Source organism: Staurois parvus, unplaced genomic scaffold, assembly GCF_062004578.1.
Source record: "Staurois parvus isolate SC_StPar_1 unplaced genomic scaffold, SC_StPar_1.0 ptg000347l, whole genome shotgun sequence".
NCBI classification, from domain to species: domain Eukaryota; kingdom Metazoa; phylum Chordata; class Amphibia; order Anura; family Ranidae; genus Staurois; species Staurois parvus.
The window spans coordinates 5,358,535-5,385,547 of record NW_028318143.1 but is presented as its reverse complement, the minus strand read 5'-3'; the positions used below and the strand labels follow the sequence as shown (position 1 = coordinate 5,385,547).

The window sequence follows — 27,013 nt, the reverse complement described above, 5'->3', positions numbered from 1 at the left end:
CATGCACCAGTGCTCTACACAGGCAAATATCTCCTGAATAGTGAACGTTTAGGAGATATTTACAGTGCCTACAAGTAAGCCTTACCTGTAGGTACAAGTTAAAAAACACACTTTACTACCACTTTAATCCTCCTGCAAATTCACATCTGTTTAGCATCTACTACAATTAGGAGGCTACTAGTAGTAACCTAGTAATTACAATAATTTAACAGTGTAAATCATTTTCAAAATGTATGGCCCCATATGAAGAGTTTTTCACTTTCAGTAAGAAAGTGGAAAGCCACTTTATTATGATGGCATGCTACAAGGTCATTTAACACGGACCTTTATGGAGCCTGATGGGGTATTCAGATGAATTGTTCATCGTGACACAGTTCTGACTTTGGAAAACCACCTGTTCATGGATTTCCAAGATCAGAAATGCTGTACCCTTAGAACCTCTCTGATGTACGTTGTCTACACTCACAAAAGACACTCCTTACAGATTTAATAGCCAGGAATTTTGTCTTTCATACTAACAGTGGATATCCCTTTAATAACACAGTGGGAACTGGAAGTAGCCATTGTTTGCTATATTTGTAAAGAAAGTCATTCTAAAGTGTCTTTTTGTGTTTAGGCAAGTCCTGATCCTTTTTGGAACCAGAAGCAGTCAATCAAGCCCCCCTCAGATTGAACTCCACAACCGCGGAAATATCTTTTACAGTTTTGATGAAGAATTACACCAGATTTCTTTTATTCTTGTTAGCAACAAAAACATTGAGGCTCAGGTAAATTGCTAAAGCCTGGTTTGTTCTTTGCCTGGTAGTTTCATATAAAACTGACAGAATATACTATATAATGTAACTGAATTAAGATTTTCACAGCCTTTGTTCTGGGACTCACTTCACAAATCTGACTGGTTCTCTGCTTTACTCCTATCAGATAGAGCACGTTGTACAACACCTGGTAGATCACAACAAGGGGAAGATCCATATGGATTCATCAATGAAATTCATGGAACTAGTTCAGCTTCTTCGCATGTCTTCTCCCGAGATTCTCCACACCACATGGAAGCAGCTTGCTCCAAAACCAAGACACAGGTCAGCAAGCTCCTTGCCCACTTTGTCGTAGCTCCTAGTGTTTAAAGGCTAAGCTCACCTTTTCTAAAACAAAATAATAACTGTACATCTCTTTGCAGAAAAAGAAATGTGCATTTACTGTATTATTTTTTTGACAGGAGTCGGCAGAGCATTGTACCTACTATCAGTGGATTGCGGGTGCATTGACAGACTGCACTGCCTGTACCTCTGTATGGGCAGACAGTTCTTGAGCTGTAGGCAGTGTGAATGAACTACGAGCACGTTGATCAGCATGCATGCAGTTCTGTGATACTACAGGTCTGTCTCCTGAATCTGTCACAGGGAACTGTGAATGAATGACATGGCTGTGTGGGCATGAGACCGTGGGTGCGTAGAGAAAAAACCCATCCTCTGTAACAGGGTGTGATGAGGGTGACAGGGAGGATACTGCATAGTAACATGTTTCATATTACGCCCTAAATACAGGTGTAACATGTTACTAAAGGTGAATCTATCCTGTAAATCTAAAGACTGGTCCAAGATCTTTTTCTGATCTGCCTACATTCCACCAAGTCTGCCCATATTTGGGAAAAGAGTGCCTATTGTCACTAAACTCCATCTTTCCAAACAGCCAGACAAACTGAACATTTGGACCACAGTAGTTGCTAGGACATTGTTTTGCTACCTTTCTTTATATGTAAAGGTAACGTGTCCCCAAGAAAAAATTACTTAAGACAGTCATAGATGGATTAAAATGTGGCTGGTTCAGCAGGGACCATCCAAATTTCTATCCATGTATGGGCAGGCTGGTTGTACACCATTGTACATCATCCGATTGACTTGTGTGCAACCAGCCTGTTGGGGTTTTCCTGAACGATCAGTGCCAGTGGATATGGCCAGAAGAATTAATCAGTGTATCCTGACTGCAGAGGAGTCTTCCTGCTGTCAGAACACAATAGCACAGCAGGAGTGGGGAATCAGATCTTTTTTTTTTTTTAGTCCAACCCACTGGTTGAATGAAAAAGATGATCAATGTATGGGCTGCCTTATACATGAAGAGTAGTTCGATATAACTAAATTAGCATTCTCCTGACATATTTGTCACTGTCTAGACCAGTGTTTCTCAACTCAAGGCACCCTAAAAAATGTATGCACAATCATGAGACACCCCTTTCTAAAATGTGTAAAACTAGTTTTACATAATGCATCAACACACATGTAGGACCCTCAACATTAAAGGTGATTTATTTTCACAAAGCAAATATACCTGTGCTCACTGGTACTGACTAGTTTTTCAGTGTTTCTCTTCTGCCTCAGTTTCTCTCCCTTACACAGCAAACGTGACCTCAGTGCTGATGGAGAGGAGCAGGGAATGGACAAAAAAGGGTGCTCTGCAGGTGCCTGACATACTCCAGGTGCCTGACATCTTTAGCTGTTAGGGTGCTGGCCACTGGTCTCCATGGGGACCCAGGTTGTAGTACTGCACAATAAAAACCTGTGGCTTTGTGTAACAAAAAAGGGAAGGCTTGATCCATTCATCAGCTTGATGATAATTTTTGGGCAATTTGGGGATTTTTTTTAGGCATTTTCCATGGCGCCCCTGAAGAACCTAGATGGCACCCAAAGGTGTTGCGTCACCCTGGTTGAAAAGGCTGGTCTAGACTACCTTCTACATAATATAATACACAGTAGTCTTAAGGTGGGGTCATAATGGATAACTATCTGCAAATGCGCAGTGCAGTGTTGAGCATTCTGAACCTAGTGCAATTTTCTGCTAAGGAGTCTGCTAAGAAGTTAGAAATTTCAACAACATACTCCAAACTTACTGGTTACTCAACAGTGGTAACATGAATTTACAAACATAAAAGGCATTTCTGCACTTGTTCAGCTTCATAACTCCATAATAATGTCATATGTGTCATATAAATTTTAAAGCCCAATAGAAGTTTCAGTCTTTAGTGATAAATAAGTGTGCTGCAGTTTTGCGCGCGCCTTAATTTTATTTTTGCCCCATTCTGCTCTAGGCATAGCAAAAGTTTTAAGACCAGGGAGCTTGCAAGAGATGGAACCTATGCAATCTGTGTGGGAATAGGGGTCCCTCCACAGAGCTCCGACATGCTTACCTACTGGGTTAGACCAATAGCTCTGCAGTCAGCAAAGGCCTCATTGCTCCCATGCAGAACACAGTGGTCTTCTCTGCAGTATGCTGCCCCCAACTTGGCATTCTATTCCTGGAGCTTAGCTAGATACAAAATAAAAGTAAAGCATGTGCAAAACATTTGTCTATCTATCAAGAGAAACAAATCTGGAGGTTGCCATAGCTGATCTCCTCAAAATTCCATTTGCAAAACTCCTGATCTGTATACCAATACATTTAAAGCCACATCTGTCTGTATGTTGTCTAATCATGTACCTATTGTAACATAAATTCAACTACTTTCAGAATTTCCTATGTCAATATAGAATTTTTAAAAGTTAGCATTTCCTTAGGCTTAGACATGTACCTGTGACAGCTTTCAAGTCTAGATATAGGTCATTCAACATTGTGGGAGTGGGTGTATGTTTTAGCTACATACCCTGGAAGTGGATTATTCAAGGAATGTTCAGCAATTCTGCAAGGTGGCTTTTTGTTAAAACAGTAAAATGATCAAGCTCATATGGAGCCTTTAATTATCACTGCGCTTACCTTAGCATGTTATGTACTGGTGCAGATTTGCTTTAGCACTCAAGGTGCATAGATACATAGGCAAGTCTCTATCCACAGTTCCTTTATGTCAAAAAGTATTGTGGAAACCTGAAGATCCTATATACCAGAGTTGTCGCTAATCTTATAAAAGGCAGCAAAGCTCCCCTCTCCTTCACCACTTCATATCTTATCCCATGTTTATTGCCAGAGCAAACTTGGTGGTGGTAGTGATGGTAGCTAGCCTAACTTGAGACACTCATCTTGCACCCAAGCTTATGCCTTGGGTGCAAGGGCCTATCACCGTCACAGCTGTATATAGTTTATTGACTAAAAATGTTTTGTAATACTTCCTCAGTCTACCTTAAATCACTTTGTCTGTTATGATTTATTATAGTCAGTTGTTTTCTACTCTGCAGAAATTGGCTCCTGCAAGGTCTTCGCATGGGTGGAACTGTGGACAGCTTGAAGTTTATTCAACTAATCTTTCACAATTATCAACTCACTGATCCAGAAGCAATAGAACTGATTCCCCTTGCATTGCAATTTACTAGAGGCAGCCAGCAGGCCCTGCAGATCGCCAAAGTATGTATTCTTGACAGAGTTTGCATTCATTCTATCTTCAAGTCTCAAGCTACCATGTATCTGTACAAATTTTAGACTTTTATTTATTGCTGTAGTATGGAATTTTCCCTTAATTGCATACAAATCAGTAGCTACATGCATGTTCCCAATGGGCTGAAAAAACACTTGACAATGGTTCTTCTACAGGTTTCTAGCTACAGTATTTAGACTTCTTATTGGTCAGTTTGCTTGTTTATACAGGACCTAGCCAGAGACCCCCAAATCGAGAAAAACCCAACACTTCGCAAACTCACAATCCTGGCCGAAGGTACAATGGTCAAAAAATACTGCGCTCACCTGTCTACTTGCCCTGCGTCTGCTCTGGAGGTGAGTTATTCTTGACTATTGAGGTACTTTTTTTGTTTTTTTATGAAGAAAATCATATTTGTATCTATGATACGCACATTTCATTTAATCATACTCATGGCATGCAGAAACCTGGACAGGGTTGTGAATGCTGCTTCTACCTACAGATCCTAAGGGTCCCCAAATTTGCTCCATATATATAGTATGCAGTCGCCCATACTGAGATAAAAGTCTGTTCTTAGTGGGTGCCCCTCTCACGGCTGTCTTCTACCCACAGTAGGTTGCTACTGGATGAAAGTAAAGGGGAAATCTTGCTCTGCCTGCCATAGAACAGAGCTCCAACAAGTTCCCAGCCCAACCCTTTCCCACCACATAAATACACCATGACTGTGGCAGCTGCTCTTTCCTCATCCCAGCCTGGCCCAATGTGAAAAAGTCCATTACCTTTAGACATGGTAGACAATGTCTAGTATGACTAAATAGATCAAGGTAGTATACGGCAGCTTCAAGATTTTACTATAGTGTTATTAGTATGTAGTAGAGGATTGATGGGCTAGTGGTAGGGTATCACAATACATAGCTGTCAAATATAGTCATAAATTTCTTGGAAACCAGCTGTGATGTTCCATGCTATGATAAGCAAAGTGAGGAAATGTCACCAGCATGCCAAGGATTCCTCAAAATGGGTCCAAGGTTTTATTTTGTGGTTACACGATAAACACAAGGCAACGTTTCGGAGCCATGCAGGGCGTCTTTGTCAGGCAAGTGACCTTACCTGGCAAAGGGTCCGAAACGCTGCCTTGTGCTTATCATGTAAAACACAAGGCAACATTTCGGACCCTTTGTCAGGCCATTTGCCTGACAAAGGGGCCTAGCGTGGCTCCGAAACATTGCCTTGTGTTTATCATGTGACCACAAAATAAAGCTGTGGACCCATTTTAAGGAATCCTTGGTGTGCTGGTGACATTTCTTCATTTAGATTGTCTGCAGTTCCCAGCCTGTGGTTACTACAGCACCCAGCAATACTGAATAGCCATCTGCAGAGATGTGTGCGTTGGGAATATTGCATTTGGTTTTGATTCTATGATAAGCAGTCCCTGCAATATTTATACATACACTTTTAAAATAATCAAGGACAGTCCAGGAAAACGTTAGGAGCTCAACCAGTAGGTCTCCAATATAACAACTCTGTTAGATTGTTATTGCTAATATTACAAAGCTGTTTTTACTGTTTTAGCACCTCCATGATTTGTCTGAAAATGCCCTCATCCAAGGCCACGAAGAGGACATGACATTGGCTTTGAAAGCTCTTGGTAATGCTGGTCAGTCTCAAAGTCTCAAACATATCCAAAAATACTTGCCAGGAATTTCTGCTGGTGCTGCTGAGCTTTCAGTCAAGGTCCAGATTGATGCAGTCATGTCTTTGAGGAACATTGGCAAACGAGATCCAGGAAACGTAAGTGAAGACCATCATCTGAATGGCGATGTTTAGTAGTATGCGCACATACATATACCAGCCAACTCACCCATCACCCCTAGATTTCTACATTGTCAATGCAAATTTTTTTATTCCTTGGAGAGATCAGAGTTCTGTTTTGGGAAGGTTTTACTGCACTAAGCACTGATTTGGTTGGAATGCTTTTTGATTCCTTTAGTCCCTTCTCACCATAACCTGTGTCTAAACCGTCTTTTTAGGTTCAAGAACTCCTCATGAAAGTCTACACGAATGGTGCAGTTCACATAGAAGTGAGGATGGTGTCTTCTATAGCCTTATTTGAAACAAAACCCAGCCCTGCCATGATCATGAACATTGCATATGTGGCCGTAGCTGAAGCCCTAGTCAACCCACAGCTTGGCAGCTTTGTCTTTTATCAAATTAAAGCCTTAGCTAAGAGCATCATTCCCCAATTAGAATCTACGTAAGTACCAGATTCTTGAGGATTCTATAAAGGTTTCAATGTCAAAAATTAAAAGCATGTTAGTATACAGTTATAAATTTCTATATTAAAGATGTTTATTAGGGTTGACATTTTAGAACTAAACAGACATTGTTCTACTAGGGCTGCTTCTGCTAATTTAGCACTGAGGCTCTTCAATCCAATCCTTGATAAACTGGGATATCGCTACAGCAAGGTCATTCAATTTGACCTATACAAATGTAAGTATAACAGTAAACAGAGAATACTATCTGCTTAATACATAATAATCACTCAAAGTCTTAAAATGGTTCTTTTTATGATAGATTCCCTAATGTCTGGAGTTGATTTAAAAATCTATATCATGAACAATCCAACCACCATGTTACCTACAAATGTGATTGTCAAAATGCGGTCCTATATTGGCAATTCTGAGGTTGACGTAGGAGAGGTATAGCTACATTTTTATTCTGTATTTTTCCATACTTTAACTGTTTTCCAATTATGAACATTACATAATGAGGTTAATTTACTAAAAAATTAGAACACATTCCCCTTGCAAATGATTGTGTTGAAAAATCACTTTTTAAAGAATAGCGAATCACATGCAAGGAAAGTTAAAAAAAAACATTTCCCAGTCATGCAAAATGAAATCAGTTACAGAAAATTCCATTTAGAATCCTGAACAAGAAAAACGATACTGTATAGTTGTCTACACTTATACTTACATATATAGATAATCAAACTATGACAAAAAGGAGCTGATTTACAGTCATAAAAGAGGAGAGTATTTTCAGTTAGGAAAGCGAGCCTGTGTTCATTTCAATTATTGAATCATGTAAAAAACAAATTCCATGGGTTTTTTTGCATATGATTGGGTAATTAAAGTGAACACAACTACAATTTATTAAATGAAGATTTTCTACTTTTTGTTGGAACTTCCATGGTGAAAGCAGGCAGTAGAAAGCAGTGATATAGATTTTATTTATACAAGCAGATGACAGCGCAGCTAAAGCTTTGTGAAGCAATTCATGCATAAAGATACAATAGTTCAATCTGTTACAGGCAAGTGTTGTGTAATTTTAAATTAAAAATACATATATAGGTGCTTTTTAATAATTCAGTCCACCCAGTGTGAAGGCTCACAGCCCTGACAAAGAGAAGTCAGTGACCTGTATTTAAAAAATACACCTTGATCATCTCCCTGCCTACAGCCCTGTCACTGGACAATGAAGAAGCAGCAGACTGATGATTCATCACTCTGCCTTCCCCTTCATTCGGCATGTTACATGTCAGCACATATGCACTGCAGAACATCTATCTAATTGGTTCCTAGTTCTGGGATTACAAGAGGTTAATACTAGGACAGAAGGCCAGTTGTATTTGAAAATATATGTAATGAACATATAACTGCATTAATTGTTTTTTTATATGCATATTTAATTATCCACAGCTATCAGCAACATAGTAATTAGTACATGTTGAAAACATTGCTCAAATTTACATTCACCTGAGATTACCTAGATTTGTGAATTACATTTTTTTTTACATTTGTTTCTACTATATATAGTTTGGTATAAGAGCTGAAGGACTTACTCAGTTGCTGAAAAGACAAGATATTCAGTTTGGTAAATTGCCAATATATAAGAAGATCGCCCAGATTGTGAAATTGGTGAGACTGACATACTTTTTCTTTTATATCACACCAACCTATTCCACAGTTGTATACAGAGTTTATTAAAAATGGTTTACAGCAGTTCCTGCTTCATAGGAGCTTACGATCTAGTAAAAGATGTAGCTTAAATTTCAAGGTACTAGTTAAAAAATGTAACCTTCCACCCACACCACCTCCCATATCTTGAGCTAAACCTTCAACTGTTCTATTCAATTTTCAAGGTGATAATTTGTAACAAAAAAACATGGGTTTCATTTATATACTGAATTTATTGTTTTATAAGCCAAATGGAGATTGCAAAGAAGGGAAGGGCAGTTATGATTGGTTCTCCTCCTGACAACATGTGACCAGGATCAGCTATACACTAGGCTTCCAGTAGATGTCCCTACTACATTAATATAAACACAAAGCCACTTTGGTCAAAAGCCAATGGATATATGAATATATTTGTAGAGGGAATTCAAAGTATTTAGAAACCTACATAAACATGGTTAAAGCATACAAACTCCATGTAGATAGTGCACCTTGTGCTCCCAAAAGAGTTTTGTATCTTTTTTCTTTCTTCTCTTTTGTTCCACCCTTTATAAATTTTTCGCTTTAAACAATTTGCACTTTTGTACTATTTTTCGACAGTTAAAGGGATTCAGAGCACAGCCTGTGCAGATGAAACTGCTTTCTCTGTACGGCAAGACCTTTGGCCAGGAGCTTGCATTCGATGATGTCAGCAAAAACACCATCCAGACAGTAGCTCAGGTAAGAACTGTGGCAGGTTCAGGAATATAGAATCTGCCTATCATTTGCCTGTTGTTTCTTTTCACATACAATCTTTTTGTTCAATTTGATTTAGGCAATAAATGAACCAGCAGAAAGGTATGCTGCCGGTAGGAACATCGTCAACGAGCTTTTGAGTGGCATTATCGGCCAGTATGCTCGAGCTGTCATTGCTGTTGAGACCCGCCACATCGTACCCATCACTGTTGGTCTTCCAATGGAGTTCAGCTGGTATACCATCGCAGCAGCAAATGCCGTGCTCAGCAGTATGTACACCTGATTTATTTTTGCATATGGAAATGATTGTGTACTGTGAGATATGATAAAGGGACAGTCTTCCCAAAATTGATAAATTAAAATGTGTTGACACTGGTGAGATGAATTACCCAGGAGCTTGTTACTAAGTATACTCCAGCCCTAACCTGCTGACAGGAGAGTGAAAGAGCAGCAGGTGTCTGTGGTCATCTCTCTGCTCAATTTTTTCACTCCTCCTATGTAAATGTTTCTTGTCAACAAATTTGGATGCAGCTCACCAATCTGCCATCACTGCTGCACTTCCTTCTCCTAGTGCCGCTATGTAGCATAATGCAGGGGGCCGATAGTCAATTTTATATTAATAATACATTTAATTACACAGTATTTATTAATGCAGAGCTGGATTGATATATTTCTGTTATATTTGCCGGGAGTTTAGCTTTAGTAATATCTCTGTTATATGTAGCAACTCCTGCTTCTGATCTTCATTAACTGATCAAATAATTTATTCATAGCTTTGTTTTTGTGTGCTTGTTCATCCTATAGACCAGTGGTCTCCAAACTGCAGCCCGGGGGCCGATTGCAGCCCTTTGCTTGCTCTTATCTGGCCCTTGGAGCACTACTTCATTCACTGACACCAACAAAGGAGCACAATTCCTCCCAATGACACCAACGATAGGACACAATTCCTCCCAATAAAACCAGTGATGGGGCACAGTTCCTCCCAATGACACAAACAATAGGGCCCAATAACACCAGAGATGGGGCACATTCTTTCAAATGACACCAGTGAGGGGGCACAATTCCTTACATCGACACCAGTGATAGGGCACAATTCCTCCCTATGACACCAGCAATGGTGCCCAATTAAACCAATGTTGGAGCACAATTCTTACAAGTGATGGTAACGATGGTGCCCAATGACACCAATGTTAGGACACAATTCCTACCAATGTTGGGGCACAAATACTACCAATAATGAGGAACAGTTCCTACCAATGACACTAACGATGGGGCATTGTTTACTCCAACTGATGCCGGGACATTTTCTACTCCCAATGGCCATAGTCTGGCACCCCTAAAGTTTGAGGGATAGTAAACTGACCCTTTGTTTAGAAAGTTTGGAGACCCCTGCTATAGACTATTTATTTGTTCTTTTATATATTCTGGTCTTTTTGATTTTAATATATTTTATTCCTTTGAAAAGTTAATGTTAAGGTGAACCCACCCTTCTCACAAGACTCTAGCTTCAGTCAGTTTCTACAATCTCAGATGCACATGACTGTAGATATCAACCCAAGGTAAAAACAAACTTTGTGCTAACATTGCTCATTGTTTAATTGCCAATAAGGTTGTTTAAAAAGCAAGTTATGTTTCACAGATTGATGATTCATTAAAGCAATATGTCCATTATGTTTCCCACAGTGGTTTATTTCATTTGGCAGCTACCATGGGAATAAACACGCACCTGTTCCAGAAAGGGTTGGAGTTCCATAGCAAAACCATTTTGAACATCCCTGTGAAACCAAGTGTTTTTTACAACTTAAAGGAAGCTACAATTAAGATTGAATCACAGCCATACCAGGAAGAGAACACTGTTGTTCAAATAAGGTATTGTTGATTTAACTTTGGAAATGCTGAAGTCTTCTTTCTCTTGACCAGTATGAATCAATGCAGTCTTTAGTGAGAGTATAGCTGGCAACATCAACATATAAAAGAGTCCAGCACAGAAAGTTCTAGTTTGGGACAGAATAATGAAACTATAATACAAGCACCTTATTTGAGGGAAACTGGGCCTTCAGCTTAAAAGAGAAGCTGATGAGATGATATTGGAATTGGTAGCTCAGGCATTGTGTATGTAATCTTGTGGTTGACCTTGTTTCAATACATTTTATCCAGTACCGTAACACATGCTGTCTCAAGAAATGTTGAAGAATTGGATGCAATTAAGAAGATAAAGCTTGTGCCAGAATCAGCCAGCCAGAACATCCTGAAGAAGCACTTTGAGACACCAGGAAGGACATCAGTGGAAGCAGCTAGCTCCGTGGTAACCAGCAAGGAACTCTATGTACCCTGGGAAGTGGCATCTTCCAGGTGTTTGTTTCAATAATTTCACCATCTCATTCCTTTTTTTTTTAGGAATCTTTATCAGAGGCTGGAACCAAAAAATATCTGGATCTTGCCAGGAAGCCAAATAGATTAGGAGGTTTAAAAAGTAAACACTTCCTTTTACTTTTTTCATGTATTAAAATTTCCAAATTACCAATCAAACTTTGCCTGCAGCACCAGTCGCAAAATGCAGCAAGCCACAGGTCTTCCTTGCTCTATCGATTGTTGGGCTCTCATGACACTAAGCTGATACTAGTACCAGGTAAAATTTTCATGTAGGCTCTGTAATATACTTGTTGCATGGAGGTGACATTTCTGTACAGTTTTGTGATTGGTGTTATTGTGTCTAAAGCACACACAGATCCCCCTATACAGAAAATCGTAACTGAAATCACCGTTGGACACAGAGCAGCTTCCAAAGTAATTGCTCTGGTTGATGTAGAGAATAACGAGGGAGAGCAGATGGACCAATCTGAGATCACGGAAAGGCTAAAAGTCATTCTTGGAATAAAAAAATATAAAACTGTAAGTGATTTTGGTGAAGCAAGTGGTGCTCTGATTTTTGTTTTCTTGCTTACAAATGATTTCTCTCTCATCTGCAGCCCACCAATGTAACCAAAGTTCACAAAAAGTATCCCATACCTGTACTAAGGAGACATCATAAGCATGACACGGAACAAGATGACATAGAACTTGTCCGCAAACAATCATCTCAGTCTTCAAGTTCTTCATCCACTTCTTCCACATCCTCCAAAAGTCCAAGCAGCAGTAGCAGCAGCAGCAGGCAGAAATCCAGGGCAGCACAAGAACAGAAGCAAAGGAACCACAATAGGAGGAGGGGTTCCAGCAGCAGCAGCAGCAGCAGCAGCTCAAGCAGTAGCAGCAACTCAGGCAGTAGAACTAGTAGTAGCTCAAGCAGCAGCAGCGAAAACAACAACAGGTCTAGAAACCACAGATCAAGCAGCAGCAGTACCAGTAGCAGCAGTAGTGACAGAAGCCACAGAAGGAGCAGCAGTAGTAGCACCAGCACCAGCAGCAGCAGCAGCGGCAACAGTTCCAGAAGAAACAGTAAGGAAAGACAACAAAAAGAGAAGCAAAAGCATTCCCATCATCAACATGACAGGAGACGCAGCACCAGTAGCAGTAGCAGCAGCAGCACTAGCACCAGCACTAGCACCGGCAGCAGCAGCAGCAGTAGCAGCAGTAGCAGTAGCAGCCAACAAGGAACGGTAACCATAACAGTAATATATCTTTGTAGTATCTGTAATATCTATCAATTGCTTACAAAATTCATCTATGATAACAAAATGAAGGCACAACCACCACCAAAGCAACCCATATGGCTGCCATGGGCTCCCAAAAAGGAAGAGAAGGCCCATTCCACGTCTAAATAGGGACTGTATGATTGCTGGCTTGTAAAGTAAGGACATGCTGACACAAGGATCACACATTGATCCACCTGCCCAAACAACCTTAATCCCAGCTGACTGCAAAGCTCCTCTGCTTTGATATACTGTACAGCTCTGTGACTCAAGAGAAAAAAGTTAAAGTGGTTGTAAACCTCAGACATGAAATATGAAAAGCATATCTCTTTATAGTGTGTACTTGTCTCAATCCAGAACATTAAGTGTCATATCTCTCCGCTGCCTCTGCATGAGTCACTTCTGACAAGATTTCCTGACACCAAGAAAAAAATGGTGACAGGGGAGGGCACAGCCTGTGACTGACAGCCTCAGCTCTGTTCCTTTGTGCTGTGTGAAGGGGGGATGTGTCCCTTCTCTCCAATCAGCTCTCAGAGCTCTACTCATTGATGTAACTTCAGCTCCCAGCCCCCTGACTTTCAGAGCTGAGAGATCCTTTTTAAATTCAGCACTTTGAATGCATGTAGAGGACAGATTGCTGTAGATATACAGATACAACTTATGTAGGAGGATTTGTTTCATCTCTGTATATCACCTGAGGCCAATCACATCACTGGGTATATGGAAAGATTTACAACCACTTTAAGTCTTTTGGAAGCCCTTCCTGTGCCTAATTCTGGTTGTATAGCTACAACTTGCAAGTGTTCAGCAAGCACTGGTTGCAAACGTTAACCGGTAGAACCCTTATAGAGGTACATTATAGGCTGTTTCTTTTGTAAATTGGAGTGCATTACAGACCACCTACCGCTGACTGGGGCCCAGTAAAAATTATGCAGTTGGGCCCTGTAAATTCTAGTTATGTCCTGGCTAAAAAAAAAAAGTTCTTCCTTACAGTAGTATAAAGATCCAATGCAAATTACTATGTAGCTATAATGAACATACTTTGCAATTTTGAAAGTTAATGTATATCAATCTGTTATTGCTATGTTTTCTTCACAGAGATATAGACAGGCTTACAACCTTCAATTTACGCAAGCCAAAGTAAAAAGAGTAAGTATCCCCTTTCTGAAGGTGGTTTGTATTTAACCAAAGCTATTCATTTTGGGTGCCATGTGCAAAACATGTAAGCCACACAGTGAGAGAAAAAAGTACACTGTGGGGTTGCTTTATTAAAACAAAAAAGTTCAAAATCTGGTGCAGCCGTGCATAGTAGACAATCAGCTTTTAACTTCAACATGTTCAATTAAAGGATAAGTTCACCTTTGGGAACATGTTACATGTTCCACCCGGTTTTAGGGTGGAACATGTAACATGTTCCCATAGCCGCAGTTGCCTCCCGCAGCATAGTATTATACTATGCTTCAAAAAGTCTAAGAAGCCAGTCATTCTGTGAAAACCTATATTAACACAGCAAAATCAAAATCTAAACATTTCAGCTTATTGATATCTGACTAGCCAGGGGTATCATCACTACACATCCCTTTGCAATTTCTCATATATAGGTAATATTTTTCAAAATGTCGGCTTTTGCAGGGATACCAACATAGGTTATATGTGAGGTGGGCCAAAAGGAAACATGTAGTCTTCCATTAAACCAGGACAGCAAAGCCATCTTAAAACAGAAGGTATCTACATAACTTACATCCATCGGAAATCTCAAAAATAATAGGCTGCATCTGTTCTGTAAACCTGAAGTTATGAATCTGTATACACATTACCCCGGTACAAATCATTAGTAAGACCTCATCTGGAATATGCAGTTCAGTTTTGGACACCAATTCACAAAAAGAACATTGGGGAACTGGAGAAAGTACAGAGAAGGGCAACCAAGCTGATAAGAGGCATGGAGGAGATCAGCTATGAGGAAAGATTAGAGGAACTGAATTTATTCTCTCTTGAGAAGAGGAGATTAAGGGGGGATATGATCACAATGTATAACACATAAGGGGGGATATGATCTCCATGTATAATACATAAGGGGGGATATGATCACCATGTATAATACATAAGGGGGTATATGATCTCCATGTATAATACATAAGGGGGGGATATGATCTCCATATATAATACATAAGGGGGATATGATCACCATATATAATACATAAGGGGGGATATGATCTCCATGTATAATACATAAGGGGGGATATGATCTCCATGTATAATACATAAGGGGGATATGATCTCCATGTATAATACATAAGGGGGGATATGATCTCCATGTATAATACATAAGGGGGATATGATCTCCATGTATAATACATAAGGGGGGATATGATCCCCATGTATAATACATAAGGGGGGATATGATCACCATATATAATACATAAGGGGGGATATGATCTCCATGTATAATACATAAGGGGGAATATGATCTCCATGTATAATACATAAGGGGGGATATGAGCACCATATATAATACATAAGGAGGGATATGATCTCCATGTATAATACATAAGGGGGGATATGATCTCCATGTATCACACATGCTTACCAGAGCGATTTGACCCTCCAAAACAGAGATCTCAAAAATAACCTAAAAGTGGTTGTAAATGAAATCTTTTTAAATAATAAAAGGGTTACCTACTCTGTGCAATGGAATTGCATAGAACAGCCTCTTCTCGGGAGCCCTGCTGGCACTCATGACTCCTCCTCTCTGTCCAGTGCCCCCATAGGAAGCCTCTTTCTGTGGGGGCACTTGTGCGGGCTCATTCACTTAAACACATATATATCTCCAGCAATTTAGATGCACAGCTGGTACAGAGGTATGAAAAAGGAATGATTTGAAAGGCTACTCCCGCTACCTTAAAATGAGAAATAAGCCCTTTCTTTTTGGGATTCGTGATTAAAGTAAGACATGCAGATGCCTTCTGATTTAAGAATACAGATCAAAATTGATAGATGTATAATATTACAAATATGAATAAAACTTGAGCTACCATTTCATTTTCTAGACCAGCCAGCAACGGGCAGATCTTTATTCTTCATCTTCCAGCAGCATCAGATCTCCATACAAGGTAGGCATGGTGTCTGAGATTTTTCGAGCTAAACTCATCTCCGGTTGGCATGATCCTTCTTACATCCTGACTTTTTGCTTTTTAACTCTGCTTAGGGCAAATTTTTGGGAGACAGCAGTCCTCCAGTACTGGTTGTGACCGTAAAGGCCATCAGACATGACAACTCACACCAAGGATACCAGCTGATTGTCTATGCACAGTATTCTAACCTCAAACCCCGCGTACAGGCCTTTGTTGTGGACCTCGACAAGACAAGCAGATGGAGAGTATGCCTTAACGCTGGAGTGGTGAACCTACATGAAGCTGTGGTAGGCCAGCTAATTTCTCTACCCTGTCTACAAAAATATAAAATCCTGAAGCTATCCATGTCTTATATTAAAACAACTTGTTATTTTGGGTTATTCAGGCCAGCTTGAAGTGGGGACAGAACTGTCAAGATTATAAGATTGTCACCAAGGTTCAACTTGGTCACGTGGGATGGCAGCCAGCTTTGAGACTGACTGTTGAGTGGTCTAAACTCCCATCCCTGCTGAGGTCTCTTGCTACAAAGTAAGTTTATGTTGGGATTTATATTGTGTCAGTGGTGTTTTTTATACTGTCAACACCAACAGGATAAAGGTTTTAATAATCATCAAATAAACAAATACTTAAAACGCTAGGAATGAGATCTTTGTTCAAAAAAACCCCTTAAACTATACATTTAGAAGTAAAAGAGACAGACACAATTCCTAAGGGAGCAGTGACTAGATAAAGGTACAGAGATGAGAAAAACATTTGATGGAAGTGAAACGTTAGGGATTAAGGTTATATAGTGTCCTGAAAAGATGCCATAATAAAGGCATGTTTGAAGACTAAAGCAAGCCATAGTGTTTTTTTCACATGGGTGGCCATGGGGTGGTAAAAACAGGTGGCTGAGCTGCTGTTTTAACCCTCCTCAGGGCACCCAACTAAATTCCAACATTATAGCCGGACAGAGAAATACAATGCTGCAACAGCAACAATTTTAATTTAGCTTGGAAAACTTGTCTGGTGGTACTGCCTTTAAAACATGTGAGGTCAATGGGAGCATGCAACTGCAAGCCAAACGTTAGGCATTTTTTTGCCGACCGCCCACAGTACTTTTACTGCGGACGGGCAGCAGCTACAGGCAAAGCTATGCCTGGATTAACAAAGGGGGGTGATGCGTGGCAAACTGGTCACACAACGCATCCCCCACAGGGATCACTGTGTCCACCAAAGCAGCGGAATGCGGATCTCTGTAATTGGGACCCGGTGATCATGTGATTGCTATGCGATCACATGGTCACTGGATCCCGATCACTGTGTCCACCAGAAACAGAGGAATGCGGATCCCGGTAATCATGTGATTGCTATGCGATCACATGATCACACTGCTAGCAAAGCTGTTATGAATCAATCTGATTCATGACAGTTTTGCTTCTGTTCCTTATTCGTCTGCTGCTATGCTAGCCTCTAAAAAGAAATCCACCAAATCACTTTTCAGAGGGCAGTAAGACCTGCCCCCCAATGTGAAAAAGCTCATATACTATTAGATTTTGTTAGTTTAGCCAGCATTCGCTCAGAACAGATCTATCGCTATGAATGCTGCAGCTGTCAGGATGCCCAGATGGATGCAGTCATTGTTTGGCTGTAAAATGTCTGTCCACCTCTTTCAATGTTTTCAATCAAGGAATGTCAGGTGGGAGGGAGCTGACAGGCCCACCCACGCAGCAAATTACATCAATTTAATCAGGAACTCGACGAAATTCATATAGTGTATGGCCAGCTGAAGAGTTGGTAGATTCCTGCTGATTTAAGGAAAGGTGGGTCCTGGTAAAAGGTTCAAGTGTACAATCCAAATACACACATTCCTGCATTAAAAATGGCTGTGTGTATAAGTGGGTGCTGCAGCGACTATTGGCTGGTACTGAACAGAATTAGCAAGGGAGAATGTCACCAGCACACCGAAGATCACCAATATGGGTCCAAAGGTTTTAATGAACGATCACATAGTTACAGCACGGCAACGTTTCGGAGTCTCGCAGGACCCCTTCATCAGGCTGGGAGACTGCGAGAATCTGAAACATTGCCTTGCTGTAACTATGTGATCATTCATTAAAACTTTTGGACCCATATTGGTCATCCTCGGTGTGCTGGTGACATTCTCCCTTGCTGGTAAAAGGTGCAGCTCAAAGTGAGCCCTGGAGTTACATGTGAGAAAGCAGGATGAAATGTTTCAGTTCCATTAACTGTCCATGACATTCTTTGCTAGAGACACTGAGGTTTGTAATGACAGTTCAGCACCTTCCATTAATGTCTTTCTGGTTGCCCTGTTTTTTTTTCAAAAGATTTCAAAAATACCTTTAATACCATCTGTAGGTCTTATATTGGCGTTAAATGTCCTTCCTGTGTTTTTCAGCATAACCGAATATGTCCCAGGGGCTGCTTACTGGTTTGGATTCTCTGAGAGTTACAAGAAGAGCGCTCAGCGTGAAATCAAGATCCTTGTGGCCCTCAGCTCTCCACGTACTGTTGATGTTTCTATTAAGCTTCCAAGGGTAAAAATATATATATATTCCTGTGTGTATGACACATACCATCTCATGAGTGAAAAGTTCCCTGTTTATCCTGGTGACCATTATCACTGAGACAGAAAATGATTCCAAATTGTACAGTTGTCACCAGAGCACAAGCAAAAGGATGGTAATTGTTGCATACTCAATAATGACCCACTGCTTGGACCTAAACAACATTCCCCCATCAATTTCTACCTATGTTGTTAGTATAAATGTAGGAATTGCCATCGTCTCACTAGAATTAGGGAACATGGGCACCTTGAACCCCTAAAGCCAGCCATACATGTTAAAAATTCATCCAGTTGAGCAGGGACCAGCAAAATTTCGATCCATGTATGGGCTAGTTGGTTGTACATAAGCTGATCTATCAATAGATAAAGATTCTATAACTTCATTTGATTGAAGATCATATATACATATGATATGTGGACTTTATTCAATGGACTTTATGAGGATCTATTAATTATCATATCATTTATATTTCTTTTTTTCACATTTTTTATTTTTGGTGGTGGAGTTATAATATTTTATTATTATTACGGTTATGATTTATATATTTGTTTATATTTTGTGAGCGCTATTATTTGTGGTTATATTATATATTATTTATTATTCTCACATATTGGTTATATATTTTGATCTGTCAATAGACTTGTGTATAACTAGCCTGTCAAGTTTTTCCCAAATGATCAGTGCTGCTGGCTATACCCGGCAACAATGATCATTGTATTCTGCCAGCGGGTAAGGCTCTCCACCAACAGAATACAATAGCTCAGTGGAAATGACTCCCCCATCCACATTCAATGTCTGGATGGGGGTATCGTTTCAAAAAAGGAATCATGTATGACCTGCCTTAAGCCCTGCAAACAAGAGGCCGAATATCAGCCAACATCGGCCGGTTCAAAATGAACCAGCCAAAATTCGTTCAGTTCGTACCCCAGCCTGTCTGACAGAAGCCAGCCGAATAGCTGCTGGAAAACCAGCATCTGATTGGCATCCGATCAGTGCTGGCAAGCAATGGCTGCGATAGCTGACCGGTCTGTTCTGGTGGAGGGGGGAGTAGTCCCCTTGTCAGAACACGATAGCGTAGCGGGGAGATCGCTAGACTAACGCTGTACTCCTCTCGAGCTCTTCAGTTTTTTTTTTTCATTCAGACCACTAGGTTGAACGAAAAAGAACTGATAGTGTGTAACCAGCTGTAGTCACTGTGTTTGTATGTCCTTTGAATCAAAGATGTTCAGAAAATTAAAGTAGCATCTGGACTCGAGAAATATTTGGGTGACTGAGACAGTAGGGCTAAGGTGAAGAGGTGGAAGGAGGCATGTATTAGGGTCTTCTCCAATGGCCTCTACTCAACTTATGATCACAGAGTGAAAAATACTTATATACTGCAGGAACTAATTGTAGTGCTTTATCTGTGTCAGAAATTTGTTACATGGAAACTATTCTCAATGTCCTTTTTGGTTGGTTGCAGCTTTCCCTGCACTACAGGGCTTTGAGCTTACCAGTGCCAATTCCAGTCCGACGCATTTCACAGAGCAACATCCTACAGGCTCCATCATGGGGCATTTTTGCTGAAGCTCCCCAGATCCTAAAGGATTCTTGGCAAGGTTTGATGATAGCTAAAAGATTGTACAAAAAAAGAACAGTTGTGCTCTTTTACATGCTGACCAAATTCATTTGTTGACAGGAGAATGCAAAGTATCCAAAGACCAGATCACAACTTTCAGTGGAGTGAATCTGGCTCAGGCACTAACTGAGGGCTGCTACCACGTCCTGGCCCAAGACTGTAGCGAGGAGTTGAAGTTCATGGTGTTGGCAAAGACATCCAAGGAGGATCCTACCAAAAATGAAATTAATATCAATCTTGGCCACTAGTGAGTAAATATTTAATGTGTGCAAACTACTGCTATAATGTACGATATTAAACTGGCACTAAACAATATCCTTATTGTCCAAAAATAGTGCATGCACATCCACTACTTAAAGTGTTACTAAACCCCGGACCCTGCATTCACTATATCTGATCTCCCATAGTATACAGAACATGGAAATTCAATTATTTTAATAAATATAAACTGCTAAATACCTTTTCTCATCAGCAGTATATAGGAGTATTGTGACTTCTATCAGTGTCCAATCAAGCACTGGTTAAAGCTTGTAGGAGGAGTTTTCATTCTTCTACAACTGTCCTATGAGGCTGCATGACCCCTGACCCTCTGTCTTGACAGCGCTGTGTTTGTAACATGCACCCTCCAAAAAAAAAAGCTCTCTAGCAATACACACCAAACTGAGCATGTGCAGAATGCCTCCCAGGGCTCTGTACTATCAGCTGATGGATTGGGGACTGTGGAAGAATGGGAGGATCAAAGAAGACAGGATGGGGGGGGGGGGGGTAATATGTAACAGGTTATGAAGATGAACTTATCCTTTAAAATAGAAATGAAAGGTAAAACGTTTGTGTATAGGTATAAAACAAACACCATAAACACTGTTTTCCCCTTTTTATAAGTGATCACATTCCCTCCGTTCTCAGTTGTATAAGAGCTGGGTTAAGAGAAACAGCATCACACTGGTCTTCCCAGTGGAATGCCGTGCAGGGGAGATCAGCCAAGACAAGTGTGGTCATTGGAGGATAGCAGACTGAGTTCCCAACATAACTACAGCGCTGAACACGATGTATTCTCATGCCTAGTGTAGTCAGTTTTTAATAGGAAAGCAGAGGGACTGGTAGGCACACCAGCCATTTCACACAAAGGAAGCAATACCAAGATTCCAGGATTCTTTTTGAGGAATATAAAATGTTAGATTTTCATACTCTTAAAGTGTTACTAAACCCACAACAGTAAAATCAGTCTGTAGATGCAGTAAAGCATGCTTGTTATACTCACTGTGGAACCTAAGGGGTTAATCCTCTGCATTGTGTAAAAAGTCTGTTTGATCCTGACTTCTATGATCCTCCCCTTCTTCCATTGCCCCCCTCTTATCTCCTGATAAGACATATTGTGTGGAGACACGCTACACATGCTCAGTTTGGTGTGTATTACTAGAGAGGGTTTTTTTGTTTATTTTCTTGGGAGAGTGCATGTGATCAGCACAGGGCCAATCAGCACTGGTCAGCCAGAGGTCATGGGGTCCTGCACCCTCCTAGAGCAGAAAGAAAACTCCTCCTACAAGCTGTAACCAGTGCTCGGCTGGACACTGATAGAAGTCACAAAATTGCTCTAACTGCTGATGGAAAAGGTATTTAGCAGTTCATAATCACTAAACTAATTGCATTGCCATGTTGTGTGTACTGTGGGAGACCAGATATAGTGACTGCAGGGTCCGGGGAGACCAGATATAGTGACTGCAGGGTCTGGGGTTTAGTAATACTTTAAACTAGAAGAGAAAAAAGAAGCACAAGGGCCCAGTCAGTTAATGTGCTAACAGGGAACATGCTGCTAAAAGGACAGAGCAGAGTGACAGAGACCCCAGTGCTAACGGAGGAGGGCACAGGAAGGGCAAACAACGATGCTGTGCAGGTGCCCAACATCCTAATTATCAAATGATGGGGTCATTTATTGTGATGGCACTGCGACTGGAAGGGTATAATGGTGCACAATGAAAACCTGTGGTTTTGTATAACTAAAAGGTAGGCTTGATCCACCTGCTGGCTTGTCAAAAATGTTGGGCCATTTTTAGGCATTTGTCAAGGCACCCTTAGAGAATCCTGAAGGCACCCCAGGGTGCCTGGGCACCCTGGTTGAAAAAGTCTGGTCTATAGTACTACAACCACACAAGTGGCCCACACAGCATTTTGACCTGTTTGCTGTCTTGACAGCTGATCCCAGAACCCACTTACGCAGTTTCCACAAATACATCATGTTATATTATACCATTCCACTGCCAACATTAAAAGCAATAAAGAAAAACATGTTTAAAAGTCTTCTTTCCTTTTTTCATTCAGTGAAATTAAAATGTACCAGCAGTCTGGTTCAACAGAAATGACCATCAATGGCCTCAGTCTCCCTATGGATATGCTCCCATACAAATCCTTTGGTGGTATGTAACTGTTTTCTACATAACAAAGACATGTGAGATGGTTTGTGCTAAAATATGAAGCTAAAATGTTTATTGCCTCACCAGATCCAAATGTGGAAATTTACAAGACGGCGACAGGTGTGTCCCTGATAGCACCCGACTTTGGTATCGAGAGCATTAACTATGATGGAGGAAATGTTCAGGTATTAAACTTATGTCTCTGTCTCTATTATATAATGTATAGTTCATATGCAGTAGACTGAGCCAGACAGTAAAAGCATTCCAAGATAGGAATAGAATGTGGATTACTGCAAGAACGTACCAACTCCATCTCACTTTATGTCTGTCATACCAGGTGCGACCAACTTTCGCCATGTCAGGCCAGTTATGCGGTATATGTGGTCAAAATGATGATGGGTTCCGAAGACCTGATAGATCTGTTTCCACGGATGCCGCTAGCCATATTCATTCTTGGATCCTTCCTTCTCAGTCCTGCACTGAAGGTGCTCAACCAACTCTGGGTGGTGGATGGTGATGGTGGGAAGCTTGTATAGTCAGCAACCAAACTGCACTTAACACTAAAGAATAGGCACAATATTGCAGAAATAACCATCCCATTTACATACAGTATTCTCCTCTAGGGGCATATTTATAGTCCACACATGGCACCATCCGCTGTCCATATCTTCTTTACAGGCTTTTTTTTTTTTTTGTAAAGTGATCAACAATAATTTTGCCCCTGGAACATGCTAATTAACAGTAAAGCTTCATAACAAAAAGAATGAATTCTAGACATATTATTCTAAAACATAATATTCTATTATTATACAGGATTTATATAGCGCCAACAGTTTGCTCAGCGCTTTACAATATAACGGGAGACAATACAGCAACAATACAGTTCAATACAAGAGGGATAGGAGGGCCCTGATCCTTGGAGCTTACAATCTAGGAGGGAGGAGCTAGTGGTACAAGAGGTAGTAACTGTGGAGGATGGACTGGTAGGAAGTAGAAGATTTCATTATTAGCTGAGGGCAGGATAGGCTTCCCTGAAGAGATTAGAGACCGCCTAAAAGTGAGCAGAGTAGGCGATAGTCTGATAAATTGGGGTAGAGAGTTCCAGAGGATGGGGGAAGCTCTGGAGAAGTCCTGGAGACGAGCATGGGAGGAGGAGACAAGGGAGCTAGAGAGTAGGAGGTCTTGTGAGGAGCGGAGAGTACGGTTTGGGTGATATTTGGAGACAAGATTGGTGATGTAATATTCTAGTCAATAAATAACTAATGCATTAGTGGTCAAAAACACAGTAGGGAATAACATGTTTTTTTAAATAAACGAGAACAAGGAAAATAAAAGAAACTCTGCAAAAAAAAGATAAAATAAAGATAAAAATTAAACACTCACTGATTGTCATAGGTAAGTCTATACAGTGGGGTTAGGGGTTAGCTTAGGGAAGGTATACCAATAATTTGGGCTGATTGCAGAACTGCACAAGCAATAGCAACAATAAAATCAAGGTGGAGGACAGTCTTTATTTATTAGTTCTAATTTTTCATTCAACCATCCTTGCTGCAAGAGGAAACTGGGGGACTAAGAAACATTTTTTAAAAGTGTAATTCTTCCTTTGCTTCTCTTTTTCTGCTAAGGTTGCAACCTTCAACACACTCTTGTGAAACTCGAGGATGAAAGCTATGGTGAAAAATCCAAGTGTTACAATGTTCATCCTGTCTTGCGCTGCGCCAAAGAATGTCGTGCAACCAAGACCGTTGATGTACCTGTTGGTTTCCATTGTCTGCCCTATGGTAAGTGTTCACTTAATTTCTTCAGTGTATAAAGTGAAAATACCAGCTTAATTAAAAACAGCCCATCTTTGGGCCTTTTCATGCAAAAAATATGATTTTCTTTTCCAAAGAGCTGACATTAAAAGACTAATGTATAACATATCTGATTGATTAAAAGTACGTGTTGCCACCTACATTATTATTATTATTATACAGTATTTATAAAGCGCCAATAGTTTGCTCAGCGCTGTACATTACAAAGGGGGACAGAACATGTGACAGAACAATACCAATACAATGCAAAACATGAGGGGACTGAGGGCCCTGCTCTTTCGAGTTTATAATCTATCCTACTTTAACAACAGGAACAGGAGAAGAAATGTAGTTGCTAAAGGGGAAATAAAGTTCCAAATTAAACACATACATAATACCCAAAGTTGCCTTTCTCTATAAAGTTAGTCAGCAATTTTATAAAGTTGTTAAAAGCCCTGTTAGGGAATAGCTATTGGTAGTGTATCACACTTGGACTGGACTGACCTTGTAATGATGAAGATGTTTCATCATTCATCAAAATACATAGCCCCCTACTATCCCTGATTAAAGAGCCGTTCACATGGGTATACTTATGGGCATGTTTGGCCTGCACAGGATGCACAGGTAGGTGTTCCATGTGTGCAGGTATTCCTATTCAAATCAATTGGAATGCCACGGCTGCACGGACATAGCCACTGCTTGACATCCGTGTGTGTGTGGGGGGGGACGTGGGGGGGGCATGTCCCCAAACTCGCATTCTCATTAATGAGGCCATCTGTGTGGGTGCGGGTACAGGTGCAGGTGCATGTCTCCGAACACACACTGCCATAAATGAGGACTTCGAGAGGCAGTTCTTATTTTGGAACTAAATCCCTCTGTCCCACTTTCCTCTTTAGTTGTCCCTTTTATTGGTCTGATGTATGACCCTCTACAAAAGGACTGTATTATTTAACTATCAGTGCACTAAACCATTCATCCAAGCAGGGGTTTCCAAACTTTCTAAGCAAAGGGCTAGTTTATTGTTCTTCAGACTTTAGGGGGGCAGACTGTGGTAAATTGGAGGAGAAAATACCCTAGCATTGGTGGAAGGAGGAATATTCCCCCATCATTGGTGTCAGCAGGAGTAACAGTTTTTTATTGTTTTATAGTGGTAGGAGAAGCTATGGCCCAATGTTGGTGTCAGTGGAAGGAATTTTGCCCTGTATCAGATGGAAGAAAAGTGCCCCGAGGGCCAGATAAAGGCGGGCAAAGAGCCACATCTGACTAATGGGCTACAGTTTGAAGACCACTGCTTTATATTATTACATTTGTTTCTTTAAAAACCTTCGCCTACCTACTGCTAAAAAGTAGCTGAGAAATAGTTTCCTTATAAACAATTTAACCAATCACAACAAGCTTTTACAGACATATGCAAGAGAAAAATTGTTAGGACCCAGGGGCGGACTGACAACTCATGGGGCCCCCGGGCAATAGGGGATCATGGGGCCCCTGTGTCCTTGCCCAAACTCAAAAAAGCCTATTAAAAAGGTACCAGGGGCATCTCATGGGGCCCCCTACTGACCCCGGGCCCTCGGGCAGTGCCAGAGTTTCCAAATGGTCAGTCCGCCCCTGTTAGGACCGCTCATACAATCGTTTGAATCTTAATAGTTGCAGTGGTTTGTTTTTAGACAGTTATTTCTGCATTTGTTTTAGGCTTCAAGCGTGGAGACTCTACACAGCACTTTGATTTTTTATGAACTCTAATTTATCATGTATAATGTGTCTTCTCCCTGTAGAGTCAACTGTGGACCTGGCTGAAGGACAGGCATACCTAGACAAACCTGAAGATATCACAGAAATTGTAGAAGCCCACACTGCCTGCGAATGTGAATCGTGCTCATCCTAATCTGATATGACACCACCACTTTATTATTGGACCATACTTTAATTCCCTGTATAATCTGTGTAGCCCACAGAGACATGATTTTCACTTCAGGGTTATCCCAGGAAGTAATCTCTTCTTTGTAATGTATTTCATTCCCAATAAAAAGTTTGCATTCCGAAATACTGCTGTTCTGATTTCCTTTGCCATTAAAGATTTGTATGAATGGTCTACCGTAATGAGCAGCTGTACTGCAGTAATAAACAGAAAACTGTGAAAGAGGAGAGTTATGGATGAAGAAGCTGTAACTGGTTATTCCAGTAATTACATTTTACTGTATTTTAGAAATTTCAAGTTTAAACAGTAATAAAAACACAAGTTTAGGTATGGAATTTTATTCAGTTACTTGGTCCAGCTTGGACTACTAAAAGTATGTGTCATACCTGTAGGATCCCCATGGAAGCTAGAAATCATTGTAGTAGGCACACCTACTATAGTGATCTCCACTAGCCTTTGGGTCCTGCTGCCCTGCTGAACACAGGGGGTTGTTTGCTCGGCACGGATGCCATTAACAAAACACTTTGCATTTGCTCAGTGAATGCAAATCATTCTCTGATTAGATGAGGTGTAGAGGCAGGGAGAAAATGGGAATTAGGGAATGCTTTGCATTTGCTGAGAAAGTGTAAAGGGTTCTCTGGGCGACACACATGCCAAGCAAATGACTGCCTGGGCTCAGTGAGCAGAAGGGCAGCTTCTGGGACCAAGACGCTAGCAGTAATCAATGTACCAATAGTGCCTACCACAGTGATTTCCAGCTTCCAGAGGGATCCCACAGGTATGGTGCATAAATACTTACATTTGTCCATGCTGGACCAATGTAACTGCATAAAGATTGCCATACCTAAACTTCAGCTTTAAAGTCACAGAAATAAATATGAATTCCGACAGACGCTGTACTAACAACAGCGAT

General features: G+C 40.7%; 1 protein-coding gene across 1 annotated transcript in view; it reads left to right on the top strand.

The window, feature by feature from the left end:
• LOC149456804 (vitellogenin-A2-like) overlaps window positions 1-26,226 on the top strand; it is a 31,944-nt gene extending 5,718 nt beyond the window's left edge. Inside the window, exons 7-35 of the mRNA XM_089684364.1 lie at window positions 617-767; window positions 922-1,079; window positions 4,161-4,326; window positions 4,567-4,692; window positions 5,909-6,127; window positions 6,367-6,590; window positions 6,732-6,829; window positions 6,914-7,038; window positions 8,158-8,259; window positions 8,896-9,015; window positions 9,110-9,299; window positions 10,496-10,589; window positions 10,714-10,899; window positions 11,188-11,335; window positions 11,428-11,659; window positions 11,750-11,922; window positions 12,000-12,626; window positions 13,758-13,808; window positions 15,710-15,772; window positions 15,868-16,080; window positions 16,179-16,321; window positions 18,192-18,330; window positions 19,823-19,958; window positions 20,039-20,225; window positions 22,298-22,392; window positions 22,477-22,574; window positions 22,727-22,874; window positions 24,015-24,170; window positions 25,958-26,226. Of these exons, the coding sequence (XP_089540490.1) occupies window positions 617-767; window positions 922-1,079; window positions 4,161-4,326; window positions 4,567-4,692; window positions 5,909-6,127; window positions 6,367-6,590; window positions 6,732-6,829; window positions 6,914-7,038; window positions 8,158-8,259; window positions 8,896-9,015; window positions 9,110-9,299; window positions 10,496-10,589; window positions 10,714-10,899; window positions 11,188-11,335; window positions 11,428-11,659; window positions 11,750-11,922; window positions 12,000-12,626; window positions 13,758-13,808; window positions 15,710-15,772; window positions 15,868-16,080; window positions 16,179-16,321; window positions 18,192-18,330; window positions 19,823-19,958; window positions 20,039-20,225; window positions 22,298-22,392; window positions 22,477-22,574; window positions 22,727-22,874; window positions 24,015-24,170; window positions 25,958-26,067 (4,678 nt within the window). The 3' untranslated portion in view covers window positions 26,068-26,226. The remainder of the gene's footprint in view (window positions 1-616; window positions 768-921; window positions 1,080-4,160; window positions 4,327-4,566; window positions 4,693-5,908; window positions 6,128-6,366; window positions 6,591-6,731; window positions 6,830-6,913; window positions 7,039-8,157; window positions 8,260-8,895; window positions 9,016-9,109; window positions 9,300-10,495; window positions 10,590-10,713; window positions 10,900-11,187; window positions 11,336-11,427; window positions 11,660-11,749; window positions 11,923-11,999; window positions 12,627-13,757; window positions 13,809-15,709; window positions 15,773-15,867; window positions 16,081-16,178; window positions 16,322-18,191; window positions 18,331-19,822; window positions 19,959-20,038; window positions 20,226-22,297; window positions 22,393-22,476; window positions 22,575-22,726; window positions 22,875-24,014; window positions 24,171-25,957) is intronic.
• Window positions 26,227-27,013: the final 787 nt, after the last annotated feature.